Here is a 17,312-nt window from a genome sequence, read left to right as displayed (position 1 = left end):
TAGGGCTAGTAGATCCCCCACGAGATGGAAACATTGGTTAGGCTTTGGAGAAGTTGAGGGTCATGGCCTTTACCCCACAGCCACACAACTCAGGCTATCCCAGATTCTGCCCAGACCTCAGCAGGGCGGAGCCACCAGGACTAGGGATGGTGGGACCAGTGGATCTCCCATGGAGGAGATACATCACAGGTCAAGTTCACAGGAAAGTGGGAATAGCTCCACCCCAAAGCCACACAATTCAGTCACTGACACCCCCTGAGTCTGTTCGGACCTCTATGCCTTGGCCCAGGCAGCTGACTCCTCAGCAGGGGTGGATTACAGGAAGCCCAGAGAATGAAGCTATTGCATTTCCCCAGGCTGATGCTGTGTGGAAGGGGGTGCTCCACCCAAGAAAGATGGCATCTGTGGTGTGGGAGAGGGCTCAACACAGGGATCCTGGCAGCTATCTCTTTAGCTTTCTCCCCTGAGCCATGAACTCCCGTCTCTCCTCAAGCAGCTCTACTCTACTCCACCCTCCCTCTGACAGAGCCCAGGGTCAGTGGCCGTGAATGACATTTTGTGTGTTGCCCTTTAAAAAGGTACCTGTGTCTCTAGCACAATGCTGTCAGGCAGAATCCCTGCTTATTTTCAAAGTCAGGTATCCTGTGGGCATCTTTTCCCAGCTCTGGTGCTCTGGCTTGGGAAGCCCAGCTTGAAGTTGAGACCCCATACTTTTCAGGGGGAACCTTTGCAGCTGAAATATCCCTCCAGAATCTCAGCTGCCAGCCAGGAGAGTGGAGCCAGCTCTTTTCTCATCTCTGCCCATCCCACCTGTCTTGGTGTGGCTTCTTCTGTAAATCCTTGGTTATGAGACTTCTCTTCAGCTAGTCTCCAGCTGGTTTTTCAGGTTGTTGCTCTATATTTTTGTTGTAATTCCAGTTTGGTCCTGGGAGGCCGTGAGTGTAACATCTACCTACTCCACCACCATCTTGGATCTCCCTCCCACAATTTTTTTAATGTTGGGAAAATACAAAATAGGCAAACAAAATGAAATTTTAAAAACTATTAACCACACTGAATGACTTTTCATTGAGCAGAGCTGCTGAGATGTACATATAAAAGGCAAAATGGAATATTGCTATGGGAAATGGGCCAATATGGACCTCTGGATGAAACCTGTCTTCTTTAATTACTGGCTTTTCCACAAGTTTATTCCACAAGCAGGAAGAAGATAGAGAGGAGCCTTAGAGGGGAAGAGTGAGCACACATGTAACACCCACACCTCTTCACTCTCTACTTACGCCTCTTTGTAGAAGAGCATGAACCCCAGAAGGTCTCGGAAGTCAGGGGGCCAGTATGGCTCCCACTTGAGCAAGATCTTGTCAAAAGTTGTCCGAATGTAAGAAAATTTAAGCAATTCATTTTCACCTAGAAAAGTTTTTTTCAAAAGGCAGTATCAGTATTTCATCATTTGTTTCAGCCCAAGGCAGTGATCCTACTCTCCCAATAATGTCCACGAAACGGGAAATGTCAACCTGCTGTTCCACGTCACCCAGGATTTGAAGGCAAGAACTGGTCATGGCAGCTGGCCCTACTGCCAGTCAATTACCTGGCCAGATACTCAGCTGAATAATAGCAGTTGGCACCAATGCAAAAAGAACAACAGGCCAATAGTTAGGGATTTTTGAGATACCTGACACAGTTTTGTCATGCACATGGACTTCCAAGCCTGACATGTCAGAAGATACAACTCCAGTGCAAACAAGTGCACATTAAGTGAATTTAATGAGTGGACAGGTCATACCTCAGAGAGACAATTCCTTAGCTCTCCCATGCCTTGGGAAGGGTAATTTCCTCTGCCTGGAGTGCAAATCTTCCCTTTATGCTAACCCCAAACTCACTATTCCTCCCCAGAACTCCCACAACATGGACCACATCCTGCTGTAAGGAATCAAGTTCATCTGAGGGTATTATGGAATCCCTGGCAGCTCAGTAAGTAGGTATCTCCTCAAGAGGGTGCCTGTCACAGGAAAACTCCTGTGGTCTGACAGTCCCCAGTTGTAGCAACTACAGGACCTGCTGTAGCATTTGAGCCAAAGTCATACATAAAGAGGTGTCTTTCTTTTTTTTCATTCATTCAATGTTTATGTGGCATCTTCCAGTATCAGGCACTGTATCTGGTGCAGTAGATACGGAGACAAGATACACACCTGTCCTCAGTATTTAAAAAGCCAATCACACAAAGAGTTGTTTAAGCTCACTAGAAGGACACTGATAACCCCTAGGGGCCAGCATGGTAAGTGAAGGGAATGGAAGCCAAATTATCTGGTCCACAGGTTGGAAGTAACAGGGTATCACCACTTACAGGATGCCTGGTCCCCATTGGTCTTCAAGGCGATGTCATTCCTCTCCTGGCGCCCCTTTGTTCCCGAAACTTCTTCCATTTTATGAATTTCTGACAAGCAGAGTTTGGGATTATAGTGGAAGAACAGTTTCCCCTGAGTGATGGTAAGGTTGTGCTTGCTCCAGTCCCATAGCTGCCTTAGGTTCTGGTTGTCTAAGGCATAGAAAGAGTAGTTCCTATGGAAACACACACACCTAGTCATTCATCAATTTATAATCTCCAACTCCAAGATGGTGAGGCTGAGGCTGGATTTAATCTTATTCAGCACCACAGATCCAGCCCTAATCCCTTGCTTATCATACACTCAGTAAGTATTGAATGAGGGGTAGTAGGGGCAAGGGAATTTGAGGGAGTGTTCATGGCCAGGCAGGTGTCTGAGCTCCATACTGTGGGGATGGAAAGGAAGACTGTGATGGATTGAGATATGGGTTTCACAGAGAAAAAAGAATGAAGACAAGGGGTACCTGGGCTGGGCCCAAGAAAGAGCAAAGTAGCCTGCTCTGGCCAACAGGTGACAGGAAACAAGACTGGAGAGCTGCAGTGGGCCAAGTCCTCTAGCATACTACACACCAGACCAAGACTAAGAACACGGGACCTTCCTTGGTAACAGAGAGGAGCCATTGACAGTTTCATAACAGCTATCTTGCTTAGACCTGTGCCTTACAACTACTAATGGGCCACCAGCATGTAATGGATAGGAGAAACAAAGCATCTAGGCCTGTGTTGCACAATTCAGAAACTATTAGCCACCTTTAGCTATTGTGCACTTGAAATGTGGCCATTCTGAACTGAACTGGAAGTGAAAAAAAAAAACAAATTTTGAAGACATAGCATGCAAAAAAGAAGAATGTTAAGGATCTTCTTTGTTATTGCTTATATTGGTTGCAAGTTGAAATGGCATCTTAGATGACACAGGTTAAGTAAAATGCATTACTGAAATTCATTTCATCTATTTCATTTTAAATTTTTAAAATTTGGCTACTGGAACATTTCAAGTCATACATATGACTTGCATTATATTTCTGTTGGACAGCACAGGCCTAATTCTAGGATGCCCAGCTAGGAGATCATTGGAATACTACAGATGGAAGGTCTAAACATCAACAAAAAGGCAGTTTATGGCAGAAAAATCAGCATGAACTGGTCAGTGATTCAAGAAGGTAGTCTAAACAATTCTGTGGAATGGCTACTTGAAATGCATGTACATTCTCTCTTTTCCCTTGCCTACACAGACTGAAAGAGGTAAATATTCACTCTCCCAGACTCCCTTGCAGCTAGAAGCAGCCACATGACCCAGTTCTGGCCGAGATACAGACAGAATCAGTATTGAGGGTGAGAGTGTGGGAGGTTTGAGGTAAGATCCTTTTGAAGAGTCTCAATTGGCATATACCTTTGTTCCTTTCCTCTATTCCTGCTGGTTCTACAGACATAAGGTTGGGTGCAAGGCAGTCATCTTGTGACCATGAGGAACACAAAGATGGAAAAATCCTGGGTCCTTTCCTTGATGGAATTTTTGAATGGCCTTCCTCTGACTTCTGGCCCAGGAGTCCAACTCAATCTTCATGAAACATGGCTAGTGTGGATTTCTGTTGTTTCACTAACTGAAAGAGGGTTAGTGAGACTTCAAGAGGAGCAAATCCAAGAAATTTGAGGGTGAATTTGCTGAATTTGAGGCTGCTGAGGGTCACCTGGCTGGAGACAGACTTGGTGGTAAGCCACGGCTAAAAGTCTCAGCACTAGAAATCACTAGAGAGATGGCCAAGTCTGGAAGCCCAGGATACCAACTTGCAAAAGGGAGCTGGAAGAGGAATTAGGAAGGAGATCCAGGAGGCCAGCAGAGTATCTTGGGGAGTCAGAACCCTAACGGCCAGAGGAGATGAGATTTCATGGAGGAACAGGTGCAGTCAACACCAATGGGACCAGGACATGAGAAGATCCTGGACACAGAAGTTGAAGGGTCCTGGTCAAGCCTGTACTCCATCTCACAGTGAAGTCCAGAGAGCTGGATGCCCTGTTCTATTCTAGCTGGTGCCCCAGGAGGGCACACAGTTAGGTTGTTCGCCCTGCGACTTCCAACAGACTATAAGACAGGCATCACTTTCCTTGGCTGGATCTTCAGACATGGTCCTACACACATTCCTTCCTTTCAAGGGGCACCAGGCACATCCTCCTAATAGACGTTTTTGGGATTTAAAAACCCCTAAGTTACAGCATGGTGACTGTGGCTAACAATACTGTACTGAATATTGGAATAGGTTTTAAAGCTTCTCATTGCAAGAAAAAGTAATGTTTTTGTTGCTGTGTATGGTGATGGATGTTAATGGGACTAACTGTGGGACCATTTCACAATGTGTACAAATATGGAATCACCATGTCGTGCACCTGAAACTAACATAATGTTATACGTCTTGAAGAACAATTAAAAAAAAATGTTATATGTCAATTATATCACAATAGGAAACCCCTAAGTTTTTCTATTTTCCCTTCAGTTTTATTGCAATATAACTGACATCTAATATTAATTAATTTTATGTGTACAATATAGCAATTTCACATATATATTACAAAATTATTATAACACTAAGTTTAGCTAACATCCATCACCTCACACAGTTAAAAATATTTTTTTTCTTATGGTGAGAAGTGTTAATACCCACTCTCTTAGCAACTTTTAAATACACGCTACAGTGTTGCCAACTGCAGTCACCGTGCTACACACAGCACGTCCCCAGCACTCATTTCATACCTGGAATTTTGTACCTTTGAACACCTTCATCCACTTTACCCATCCACTCCCCAAGCCCCAACCTTGCCTCTGGCAACCACCAATCTGGTTTCTGTATCTATGATCTTGCTGGTTTTATTGGGTTCTACATGTAAGTGAGATCATACAGTATTCACCTTTCTCTGATCTGTTTCATTCAGCATAATGCCCTCTAGGTCAATCCATGTTGTCACAAATGGCAGCATTTCATTCTTTTTTTACAAATAATATGCCTGAATAATGTTCCCTGTATGTGTGTGTATACATGCACACACACACACTTTCTTCATTCATCTTGTCTTGACAAAACCCCTAACTTTTTATAACACACAAACTTCCTAGTTACTGCCAGACCATAGCCACAAAACCAGGCCCACATACCCGATTTCCAAGGTATCCCCCCGAATCAGACGTAACTTCCGAAAGAAGGAAAGTGACACAAGAGCATAGGAGCGGCGGATTTTCAGATACCCTGAAATTTCTTCAATGAGGCCAAGGTTGGACTCTAGTTCAGCTGCCAGGTTGTCTATGGAAAGGAGAGCATATCAGTGAGCTTTACACAAATATTTTAATCTTCCCTTAATTCCCCATAGTAAGGAATTAAATCACATGCTGACATGTCCTGCTCAAAATGAATCATAATTAAAAGACAATCCAAAGCCCTTACCATGGGGTCAGCAAGTCCCCCACCTTGTACCCTGCTCCCCTGTTCCAGACGTGTGGAGCCCCACACCACCCTCTCAGCACACCAGGTGCGCTCCTGCCTCAGGGCTTTGCCTGCTGCCTCCTTTCCTCAGAACATCACCCTCCCACCCATGTTCTTGGTGTGTTAACACCACCAACTCGAAACACAGCTCCCCTAACCAGAAACTTCTAAAATAGCAACCTCTTATTGTGTGTCAGAGGTCTGCAAATTCTAGCCGAATGGCCAAGCCCAGTCTGCTTTCTAAATAAAGTTTTATTGGCACAGAGCACACCCATTTGTTCACATATTCTCTACAAGGGCAGAGTTGAATAATTATGACAGATACCCTCTGGCCTGCGAAGCTAAATATATTTATTATGTGGTCCTTTATAAGAAAAGGTTACTCACCTCCCTCCGTTATCCCACTTTGCTTCCTTTGTAGCAGGACCACTACCTGAGTATATGTCCTAAATTGATTTGCTTTTTTGCAAGATTCATCATGCAAAGACTGCCTGATGTTTTGCAAATGTTTGCTGAAGAAATAAACAGAGAAATGTCTTTTGGCCTGCAATGGTATTTCTGGACACATGGCCCCTAGCTCTGAAATAGGGCATGTTGCCTGCTTGTTAAAATCACAAATTCCCACCCTGGCTGGTGTGGCTCAGTTAGTTGGAGCATTGTCCTGTACACTGGAAGGCCGCATGTTCAATTCTCAGTCAGGGCACATTCCTAGGTTGCAGGTTCCATCCCTGGTCAGGGAACGTATAGGAAGCAAATGATCAATGTTTTTCTCTCACATCGATGTCGAGAGAGAGAGAGAGAGAGAGAGAGAGAGAGAGAGAGAGAGAGAGAGAGAGCAATGAAAAATTCTTAGGTGAGGATAAAAAATAAAAACGTAAATTCCTGATGTTTCAGCTACCCATGTGGACATTCAGAATCTCTTCTCTGTGGGGACAGTGAGACCACATGGAGGTGTGAATTTCAGGTTTGGAAGCAAATGGCTGGGTGGCTCCACTGATCAGGGAACTACTCAGGATGGACTTAAAATAACCTAAGAGGTAGAAAACAAAGTCTAGACCATTTTCCCTCTCCCCTCAGGAACGTGGACCCCAGCAGGCCACCCCCCCAGCACTCACTGCCCCCTCGAATGTTGATGATGAGGCTCCCATTGATGACAGTGCAGCCTCGGAGCTCCTGGGCAGACGTCACTGAGTCAATGGTCTTCTCGCCTTCTAGGAGGTGACAGACCTTAGGACAGGGGCCCAGACACGGACTGCACATCAAGCTGAGTAAAAAGTGGAAAGAGAGGAGTCAGGGGTCTAGACACACAGACAGCATGTTGTACAGGGTCCCAAGAAACACGAGACTGCCACCATCAGCCTAAAGCAGGTACTACACCCATAGCACCATTAACATCTGGGGCCTGAGAATGCTCCATTGTGGGGCTGTCCTGTGCATTATGTTACATGTGTTACGCAGCATCCCTGGGCTTCACCCACTGATTCCCAATTCCACACACCCTCAAAGAATGACCACCAAAAATGTCTCCAGACTTGTCCCCTGGAGGGAGGAGGGCGACTGGCCCCAGGTAAAAACCACTGTCTACAACAACAGACTCATCCTGTTTCTCCACAGCAGTGGGTCCTGCAGCACTGCCCATGGTACCAATGCTTCCTCCCCAATATGACAGGGCTTCTGCTGTGCTCCAGACTGACAGGGTTCACACCATGCCCCATAGGGAAAGAAATATCTTCTACCCTGTGGAAACAGGACTCCCACTAGCACACTGAATTGATGGGACTCCCTGGAGTTACCATGGTGATGGAATGATATCGAGCTGATGGGCCTTACATGGGACTCACTTCGCTACTGTGCCAAAGAGGCAGAACTGCTGCAGTCACCCGAGGGTGGTAGAACTTAGGCTGTCACTCTCAGATAGCTTGTCTGTTCTGTGAGGGGTTTGCCATAACTGTGGTTAAAACAGGGCCTCATGTCTGATGAAGGATGACTGGGAGCAGACTTTGGCTTCACCTGCCTGCAGGCTGATGTCCTCAACTCTATAGCTCCCAGGAGTCCTTTGGGAACCCTCCCCAAATGGGGTCTCTGTGTCAATTGGCTGTTGCTGGCACAGCTCTCCTGGGTCCAGGCAGGACACAGGATCCAGGTTGGGCTGGGCACCACTCTCCATCTCAAGGGCTCAGACACACCAAGTCAATGTAGCCAGCTTTTTGCTAGAGCTTCCTGGAAGGAGACATTGTCCTCCTTCTGGGGTATCTACAAAAATATTGCTATATTGTTAGCATGGGGCAAGAAGTTGGGGAGAGGTTGCCTGAGAACAAAACCAATGGAGAGAGAAATAAAACCAAGGACAGAAAAGAAAGTGATTGTGTATATCACACACTCCTGGTTACAGCTGTACCTGAAGCCATTCCCTGAACTTTTTGGTTACATGCACCAATAAACTCCTTTAATCTTGCTTCAGCAGCTTGAGTTGGGGTTTGGTTACACACAACCTCAAGAATACCAACTGCTAATTTCTCAAAGTCTCAGTTTCCTCATCTGTGAAGTGGAGAGAATGACAATATCTACCCTCGAGATGTAGACTATGTGATATATACCACCCAAAGCACTTGGTACATAGAAAAGAAAATGTACTTGTCATTGCTACGGTGATCACTTTTTATCAGGGGTTTCATTGTCACTGTTATTTCCACATGCCTGTGGAAATCCACATGCCTGTGCATTCCAATTCTTCAGAATGATCTTGAGATGGTGGTAAAATAAAGAACATAGCTGGTCTTTGTCCCAGGTCCCGGCACAGAGCTTCAAAAGCTCTTGGAATTTCCTGAGTGCTAGCAGCATCTGTGTTATGCTAACAAAGTGGCCTGTGGTGGCCCCTACATAACTTTAGGATGGAGCTGGTCACCAGAAAGACCAACTACATGATTGGAGGGTTGGGTCTTTTAGCCACTTGACTTCAAGAGAGAGGAGGGGGCTGGAGATGGAGTTCCATCATGTGGCCAAGAATTCAATGGATCACAACTATGTAATGAAAACCCATTAAAAACTCAGAGGGCATTTCTGGCTGCTGAACACATCCACATGTTGGGAGGGTGATGCCCCTGGTTCCGGGAAGGCATGGGAGCTCCATGGCAGCGACACTCCCAGACCTCACCCTACGTGCATCCTCAATAACAAAGCTATAATTGTAAGTACATGGTGTACACCTCACACTAAGCTTCCTCGTGCCGAGGCATCCACTTCGGAAGACATCCATCTTGAATAAGCACAATGCCAGTCTTATGACTCAGCTACTAGTAAAACAACCAGATAAGGAATCAAGTTCTTTGTCCATGAAGGTCCCTCGTGCAGAAAGCTGTGGGTCACCTAAATAGCTGACCACTTGGATGGCCCTGTTTCTCTCTTCCTGGACTGCTCTTCCTGATTCCTGCTTTTATGCTTTAAATTTGACAATAAAGTGAGAACCCAGAGATCAACCAATGAACTCATAGATAAGTGGAACAACAAACTGATCTCTCTCGCTCTCTCCTCCCCTTCCTCTTTCTCTAAAATCAATCAATAAATAAAAATTTTTAGTAAAAAAGAGAGAACCCAGGAAACTTTAGACACCTCCCTCAGGCCCTATTAAAGGCTGAGCCCCAGGTCCCTCCCCCTCTCCCCCATCCTTTTCTTCCCACTGTCTCCTCTGTGCCCAAGGCCTGGCTCTTGGGCATACCACGTACCCTCCAGAATCTGTGAGTAATAAATCTGTTTGTCAGAGCTCCCTGAGGTTTCTTTCTGAAGTGCATCCAGGGGTCATAATCAGAACCATGAGAGCTAGCCCAGCCATAAGCAGGGGGCCGGGCAGGGGCGGTGCCTACACAGCTTGCTACAAGCGATATGCGAGTACGGGCATTCCTCACTGAGGGGCCCACCACCAGCAGGCTTGGGACCCACACAGCAACACGGCTTTATTTTAGTTGTCAGTTGTTCTAACAAATCACTGAACACAAGGGCTTGTGGGAGCCCCCAAATTTATAGCCAGTTGACCGGAAGTGTAGGTAGCCTAAGGACCCCAAAGTGTGGCTGGCATCTGAAGTGAGGGCAGTTTTGCAGAGGACAGAACCTGCAACCTGTGGTGTGACACGAAACCAGGAGGCCAGTGTCATGCGACAGTTCAGTGCACCCCGCTGATGTCAGAGCAGCTGAAGTAAAAGCAGAGTTGTAACCAAATGTTTGGGTCCTTTTGCTAACTGTGCAGCTACTGGGTCCTTTTGTTGGCTCTATAACCATTCACCAAACACTTATGATGTGGCAGGTGACACTGTAAGCTAGGGATCCAAAAACTACGGCCCATGTGCCACAGCCAGGGAGCCACCTGTTGCTGTAAATAATGTCACACACAGCCACAGTCACTGGTCCGAGGGTCATCCATGGCTGTCCCCACACCATCAGGGCAGAGTAGCTGCAGCAGAGACCACACGGCCTTCGGAGCTAAGAACATTTTCTCTCTGGCCCATTGTCAGTGCCTACTCTAAGCCACAGGCACACAAGAGCGAACAAACCTCTGGCTCTCCTTGTGTCCCTGGGACATGACCAACAGGCACGTGTTCTTTTCAGCCTTCCCATCAAGAAGCAGGACCTGTTTCTTCATCCAGTGAATCTGGGCTTGGCCAGATGTACTGTTTTGGCTGATGGGATATTAGCAAATGTGTTGCCAGCACAGAGGCTTGAAAAGTACTTGCACATTGGAGTATGTCCTTCCTCACTATCAGGATAAGAAACCACATGGAGAGAGGCTATCCGATGCCATAGGTCAGGGCTGACCCTGACCATGCCAGACAAACCACCCGTCAACCATCAGAAATCATAAATGAGTGCTGGGCTGGTCTGCTCTGCAGGAGGAGCTAACTGATACCCTTGGAAAGTGTATGGTGGAGCTGGGGAACATTGATAAACTGACAATTACAATACTAGCTAATGGTAGATGCCATAAAAAGAGTTAAAACTGGGTAATGTGCCAAAGAGCAACTAGATGGCTAATTCCAACAAGGTGGTCAGACAGGGCAGAACTCTCAGAGGAAGTGACTTGCAAGCTGTGAGTTGGATGACAAGGAGAAGCCAGTCAGGCAAAGATCAAGGGGCAGAACATTCTAGGGGGAGGGAATGGGAAAACCCTGCACCTGCCACACACTGAAAATTCGCCCCAAATACAGAGTCCTCCTCATCTCAGTTAAGACCACGCCCTGCTCTCCCCAGGTGTCTGGGAACGACCCCGTGATTCCACGTGACTTCACGTGATTCCACATGTGCCCCAAATCTCTGCTCCGAAAACACCAAGAACCATTTCCTACATTGGCCACAGGAACGGAAAAGCGCATACCTGGTCCTATTTAATACCAAATCACACCAGAGAATGTACCAGAGCTGACGTCTTTCATAAAATAAAGTAAGTTTCAAATGGAAAATATTATTTTTTAATAAACCTTCCAAGTAAAATTGTGCTATAATGAGTCTTAATAAGCAACGCTCACTTCGCCCTCTCTCAGCAAAGGTGATCAGCATCGCTGGACGCGCATCCATTCCCCGGGGCTTGCGTTTCAGGCCCCCACGCCACCTGGAGAACATCGAAGGGGGTTGCTCTCCTTCTCAGGTCTGTTATGGGGAATCTTGTATTTAAAGTCAATGTCTTTTAAACAAACATCTTATCAGAAGATGTTAATAAGAAACAAACAGAAAATGAATCAAAATGAAATAGTCATTTCCCCAACCTTACTGATAAACTAGCCCCCCAAAAGAAAAAAAAGCAGCTCTCTCTGGCATGCAAAGTGATTTATAGTCACCTATTTTTGGTCAACAAAGCCACAGGACAGGTTTTTGTCAAAAACTAATAAAACACAGTGTACTTGTAGGTTTCACAAACACTCGAAAACAGGTTCGTAAGCACTGAAATGAAAGCTGTCTTCCGTGCCCTCCCTGCCCAGGAAAACAAAATTGCCCACCAGAACACTCTCTTTGGCTAGTTCTCAAGTCTGAAGAGGAGGATTTTTTACGTAAGCAGGTCAGCTCAAGGCCCCTTGGCTTGAGTCTGTTTCTAATTTGTTTTTGTGGAGGCTTTTTTTCAAACCCACAACACAAAAACCAGGAAACAGATTTTTTTATACTTGGTCACAGCCCTAAGAAACCAAAATAGCTCATCTAAGAAGCTAACAACATGAACAAAAAGTCTGCAATATGTGTACGCCTTCTGACTTGCAGCAAAGAAAGAAAAGCTGCTCTTTTCCACCCAAACGGTAGGAAATGGTTTCATGGCGCTTTGCTTCAAAGCCCAACAAAGCCCAGGGATGAGTCTCTCCCGTCTTGTGCTGTGGGCTGACCTCAGCATGCTGTCCAGATCCAGATCAGAAGAAACAAAAAAACCTGCGCCCGTTTTGGGTGTAATAGCCAGGAAGTCCCAATGGTGGAGACGGTCCCATAAATGTGAAGGACACCACAGGAAGCCAAGGACTTCTGTCTGTACGCCTTGTATTCCCAGAGCCCACCACAGAGCTTTAAAAGTCATGTGCAAGATCCCAAAATACTTACTCTCCGGCTCTTCACAGAGACAGTTTGTCAACTCATTCTGCAAAGGCTGAAACAGGAGGCAGACACAGCATGCAGGAGACCCAAGCCCACCCCAGTCATCACAGCCACAGAGTCCGGCCTGCCACAGCTTTAACAGGGGCACCACCATCACCAACCCAGGTTCCTTCCCATCTTTGTTGCTCCCACCCCCAGAACCCACACCCAGAACTCACTTGCTGGAATTCATCGTGTAGCCAGAGGGACACTCAGGGATGCACTTGTTATTATGAATGACATACTGGTGGCAGCCTGGCCTCCTCGAGTTCTTGCATGTGTTGTGCAGGTCCTGGCAGAAGCTGAAGTTCACACAGCGCCAGTCTTGGAAGTGATAGTATGGAGGCGGACAGGTCTCCACACACCTGCCATCCAGGTAGAAGTTGCGGCAGGCCACACACTTGGTGGGGTCGTCGGGCTCGGAGCAGTTGCCCAGGCACTCGCTATGGCAGCAGAGGCCCTCGGCAGTGCAGCCGTGTGACTTACAGACGGTCGGGCAGACTGCAGAGAGGGAGGAAACAGCAGGTCAGTGGCTTGCCCAGCTCCTGTCCGCACGGACAGCAGTGCTGGATCAGGGAGTGCGAGCCAAGCCAAATAATAACAGCAGTCTCACCTCCACAGCAAGCACCGCTCCTCAGGCACAAAACTGTTAACAAAAGCATGAACTCATTCAAGTCCCCACGCCAGTGGTGTGCTTTAAATGTTTAGCAACCACTTCAAAGAGGGGGACAGAGCGGGGACAGAGAGAGGGACAGAGAGCGGGACAGAGAGGGGGACAAAAAGGGGGACAGAGAGGCTCTGACTTGTGCCATTGGCCAATTTCCATGGTGTAAACACCCCCAACCTAAGTGACTGAGCACAGAGCCGGTAAGATACATGGTACTGCAGCATAAACAGAATCTCCACCATAAAGATACAATAGCAACAAATAACCTCAAAAGCATAAATAAGGTTGTCCGCCGTTATTGTGAGGGATTCATTCCAAGACCACCAGTGGATGCCTGAAATCTTCAATAGTGCCCAATCATACACATACGATGTGTTTTCCTGTGCATACACACTGATGGTAAAGTTTGATTTATTAATCAGGCACAGCAAGAGATTAACAACAGTAACAAATAAAAGAGAACGATTACGACAATCTATCGCAGTTAAGAGTTGTGTGGGTGTGGCTTCATGCAGTAAATCAGGGTCACTTCAGCGTGAGTGCTGTGACGCCACAACAGCTGATCTGGTGACGGGGGTGCTGCTGAGCGACTACTGAGCAGGGACCGTGTGGGTCCCCGGTGGCGGGTACCGTGTGTGTCCCTGGTGGAGATGCTGAGACACTGAGCAAAGGGACCTGTCACGTCTTGGGAGGGACTGAAAAGGCCGGCAGGAGATTTCACGCTGTCCAGAACAGTGAACAATATAAGACTTATGAAATGCTTGATTCTGGAATTTTCCATAATGTTTTCGGACCCCAGGTCACCGAAAACAGGGAAAGAGAAACCGAGGGTGAAAAGGGACTATGTACAGAAGACCAGAGCAAGGATGTCAGGGTGCAGGGAGTTTTCAGTATTTATTTATTACCTTTGTTTTTAACATAACTTTATTCATTGTAAGCTCATGTTATTTAAATTTTAATAAAGGCTTGTTTAACAACTGGTTCATAAGTTTCCTGAAAACCGAATCATTGGCTTCAGCAAGTCAGGTCCAACACACATCTGCAGTGCTGGTATAAACAGATGTATTATTGTCTCCATTTTCTCCATTTTACACATGGGGAAACTGAGGCACACCCTCAGAAGGCTAATAAGTAAATTGCCCAATGGTCACTTATTGCTTCAACAGATGTGCTCACACTGATCTGGACACTGCAGTCACTGCAGGGCTACAGACCCCACCTGAGGAGTGCCGTCTCATGGTGCAGGCACATGAGTTCTTCAAACACACACACGTGCAACTGGGTACACAGCATATACCGGCTGGAAGTGAGGAGGTGATGTTCCTGCTGCAGCCAGAAGGAGGTAACGGATGGGCAGGAAAGAGAGGGCCCTGTGGATGGCGGCAGAGCGTGGGTTTTGTGGCCGGAGGACATTTCTCATTTCATGCAACTTGTCCATGGAAGGCTGAACTCTATTTGGGTTTTTTTAAAGATTTTATTTATTTATTTATTTATTTATTTATTTATTTATTTATTTTAGAGAGGGGGAGAGGGAGAGAAACACTGATGCAAGAGAGAAACACATGATCACTTGCCCCTTGAACACGCCCTGACTGCAACCAAACCTGCACCCCAAGCATGTGCCCTGACGGGAATGGAACTGGCTACCCTTCACTTCATGACCACGCCTAACCAACTGAGCCTCACCAACCAGAGCAGAAGGCTGTAGTCTTTCCTGGCTTCCTCTAGCAGCTTCTTACACATCCTCTTCTTCCCCGCGTCTCACGACTCATCGCTTCCTAATTACCCCTTGATTTTGGTCCCTTGGCATCTGGCCTGGGCCACAATGACCAGCCCTCCCTTCCCAGATGGTCATGGGTAGATGGCTTCTCTATGGCTGGACAGACCTCAGCCACAGCAGAGCCCATCCTCAGAGGCGCTTTCTCCATTCGCTCCCACATGGCCTGAAGCATGACCTGGACACTGCAGTGTGTCATTTGCTCCAAATCCTCAGGCTTTTTGATGGCTGCAGCGAACGGCCCAAGTCGACCCCAGTAACCAGACGCAAGGAACACAAGTGTCCCCTGAAGCCACTTTCACATATGAGCAGCACAGTCTGACAGAACTTTCTGCAACAGAAATGTCCTGTCTGTGCACTGCCTGTCCAACATGAGAGCTACTTCTCCCCTGTGGCTGTCTGTTGACTGTGGTTAATGCAACAAGAAATCTTATTTTTTTAACAAAATACACATGTCATAAAATTTACCATCCTATACATTTTAAGCATTCAGTTCAGTGGCACTAAGCACATTCACATTATCAGGCGACTATCCCCACCGTCTGCTTCCAGGACTTTCTCATCCTCCCAAACTGAAACTCTGCCTCCATCATACACTCACTCCCCATCCTCCTCCCCAGCCTCCCCCTCCCCCCACCATCTCCTCTCTGTTTCTATGGGTCTGACTCCTCCAGGGCCTTCCTGTGAGGGGACTCACACAGCCTTCCTCTATCTGTGACTGATGTATTTCACTGAGTATAATGTACTCAGGGTCCATCGTGTGTTAAAATTTCCTTCCTTTTAAGGCTGAATAATATTCTGTTGTGCAGATGGACCAGGTTGTGTTTATCCATCTTCTGCCCATGGATGCTTAGGTTGCATCCACTGTTTGGCCATTACAAACAACGCTGCTGTGAGCATGGGTGTGCCAATATTTCTTCACAACTCTGCTTTCGATTCTTTTGTGTACCTGCCCAGAAGCAGAATTGTTGAATCATATGGTGATTCCATTTTTAATTTTTTGAGGAACCACCATGCTGTTTTCCACAGTGGCTGCAGCATTTTACATTCCTGCCAAGAATGTACACAGGTTCCAATTTCTACTAAGAAACCAAAATTTTAATTGTATTTCAATCTTAATTTTTATGGCCACTGGCTCTTGCACTGGAGAGCAGAGGCTTAGAGAATAAAAATAAACTTGCCAAGGCCAAGAAGTGTCATGTGGTCTGGGGCCTGCCAGCCTCTCCGAGGCCTCCCAGCCTCAGGCGACAGCCACTCTGGCCTCTGGCCTGCCCCACCTGTACCTGGGAGCTTTGCCTGCAGGTTCTATCTACAGGGAAGTTTCGGGGGTGGGGCTGTGTCTGCACCATTCACTGCACTGGCCCCTCCGTACACCTGGCTGGAGCTCAGTGGATACATGTCCACTTAAATACAGAGGAGGCAAAGGAAGGGATTTGGAAGAGTTCCAAGTTCCCAACTTTGAGTTTATGGCTCAAGAATTACTGCAAGAACTCCCAGCTTCAGGAGCTCCACAAACATCCTTATAAACCACATGCAAAATCTGACGCACCTACACATAGGTGCCTATTATGATTTTCTCGACAGATCCAGAAAGAATTAAGGAGCAGGATGGGGGTTAACCTACCAATGTCTGTGTAGCTTTTTATAGGGTTCATATACCACCCATAAGCGCTTTACTCACTTCTAAACAAAGACCCCAGCGAAGAGGCTCCATTTCACAGAGGCAAGGAAATTGGCTCAGTTGAACTACAGTGGAGCTCAAACTGGAGCCTTGCCATCTTGGCTCTGAACCTCACGTTTCTGGGTCTACAGGATAGCCAAGTCAACCTCAGAGCCCATGCAGCCCAGGGGGAAGAGTGATTGACTTTAGTGATGTAGCACCTGATGTCCCACCAGAACCCCATAAAGGTTTCTTCAAAGAACCAACAGCAGCCTTGGTTTTCCTGACTGTAAAATGGGGATAATAACAACAGTGCCTTAACTCCTTCTGGTAACTAAATGAGGTGATGTGAGTAAAGCACTGGATTCCTTGACAGACACACTGTAGGTGTAGTATCAGTTAGCTACCATGGGTATTATTGTTACTATTATCATCGTCATTCTTAAGAGTCTGTCTGCAGGGATACAAGCTGAAACCCAACGGCAGGAAACAATATGAGGCAGATAACAACACTCAAGGACCCACACAAACTTCACCCCCGGGGAGGGCCCATTAAGGGCAGGAAGGGCCTGTTTCCTGGGCTGGGGCTGCATCTGAGGGTCAGGCCTTAACTTCAGAGGAGGCATCATCAAAGACCTAACAAAAACTTCCTGACACATAACCCTTCCAGACCAGACAATGCTAAGAAAACGATGCAACACCAGCAAACAGGCCAAAGGCTGACCACGGGACTTTTCATATCTCACACTGAAGCCCCG

General features: G+C 46.8%; 1 protein-coding gene across 3 annotated transcripts in view; it reads right to left on the bottom strand.

Moving 5' to 3' along the window:
* The window catches only part of INSR (insulin receptor), a 165,655-nt gene that overhangs the window by 56,586 nt on the left and 91,757 nt on the right, over positions 1-17,312 (bottom strand). For all 3 annotated transcript variants that reach the window (XM_045827236.1, XM_045827225.1, XM_045827245.1), the window contains exons 3-7: positions 12,630-12,951; positions 6,969-7,117; positions 5,529-5,673; positions 2,345-2,559; positions 1,281-1,407 (exon numbers count right to left, since the gene is read on the bottom strand). In XM_045827236.1, coding sequence (XP_045683192.1) covers positions 1,281-1,407; positions 2,345-2,559; positions 5,529-5,673; positions 6,969-7,117; positions 12,630-12,951 — 958 coding nt within the window. The remainder of the gene's footprint in view (positions 1-1,280; positions 1,408-2,344; positions 2,560-5,528; positions 5,674-6,968; positions 7,118-12,629; positions 12,952-17,312) is intronic.

This window comes from Phyllostomus hastatus, unplaced genomic scaffold (assembly GCF_019186645.2).
Source record: "Phyllostomus hastatus isolate PE091 unplaced genomic scaffold, TTU_PhHast_1.1 phas_contig_150, whole genome shotgun sequence".
NCBI classification, from domain to species: Eukaryota; Metazoa; Chordata; class Mammalia; order Chiroptera; family Phyllostomidae; genus Phyllostomus; species Phyllostomus hastatus.
This window is presented reverse-complemented; position numbering and strand designations above follow the sequence as displayed.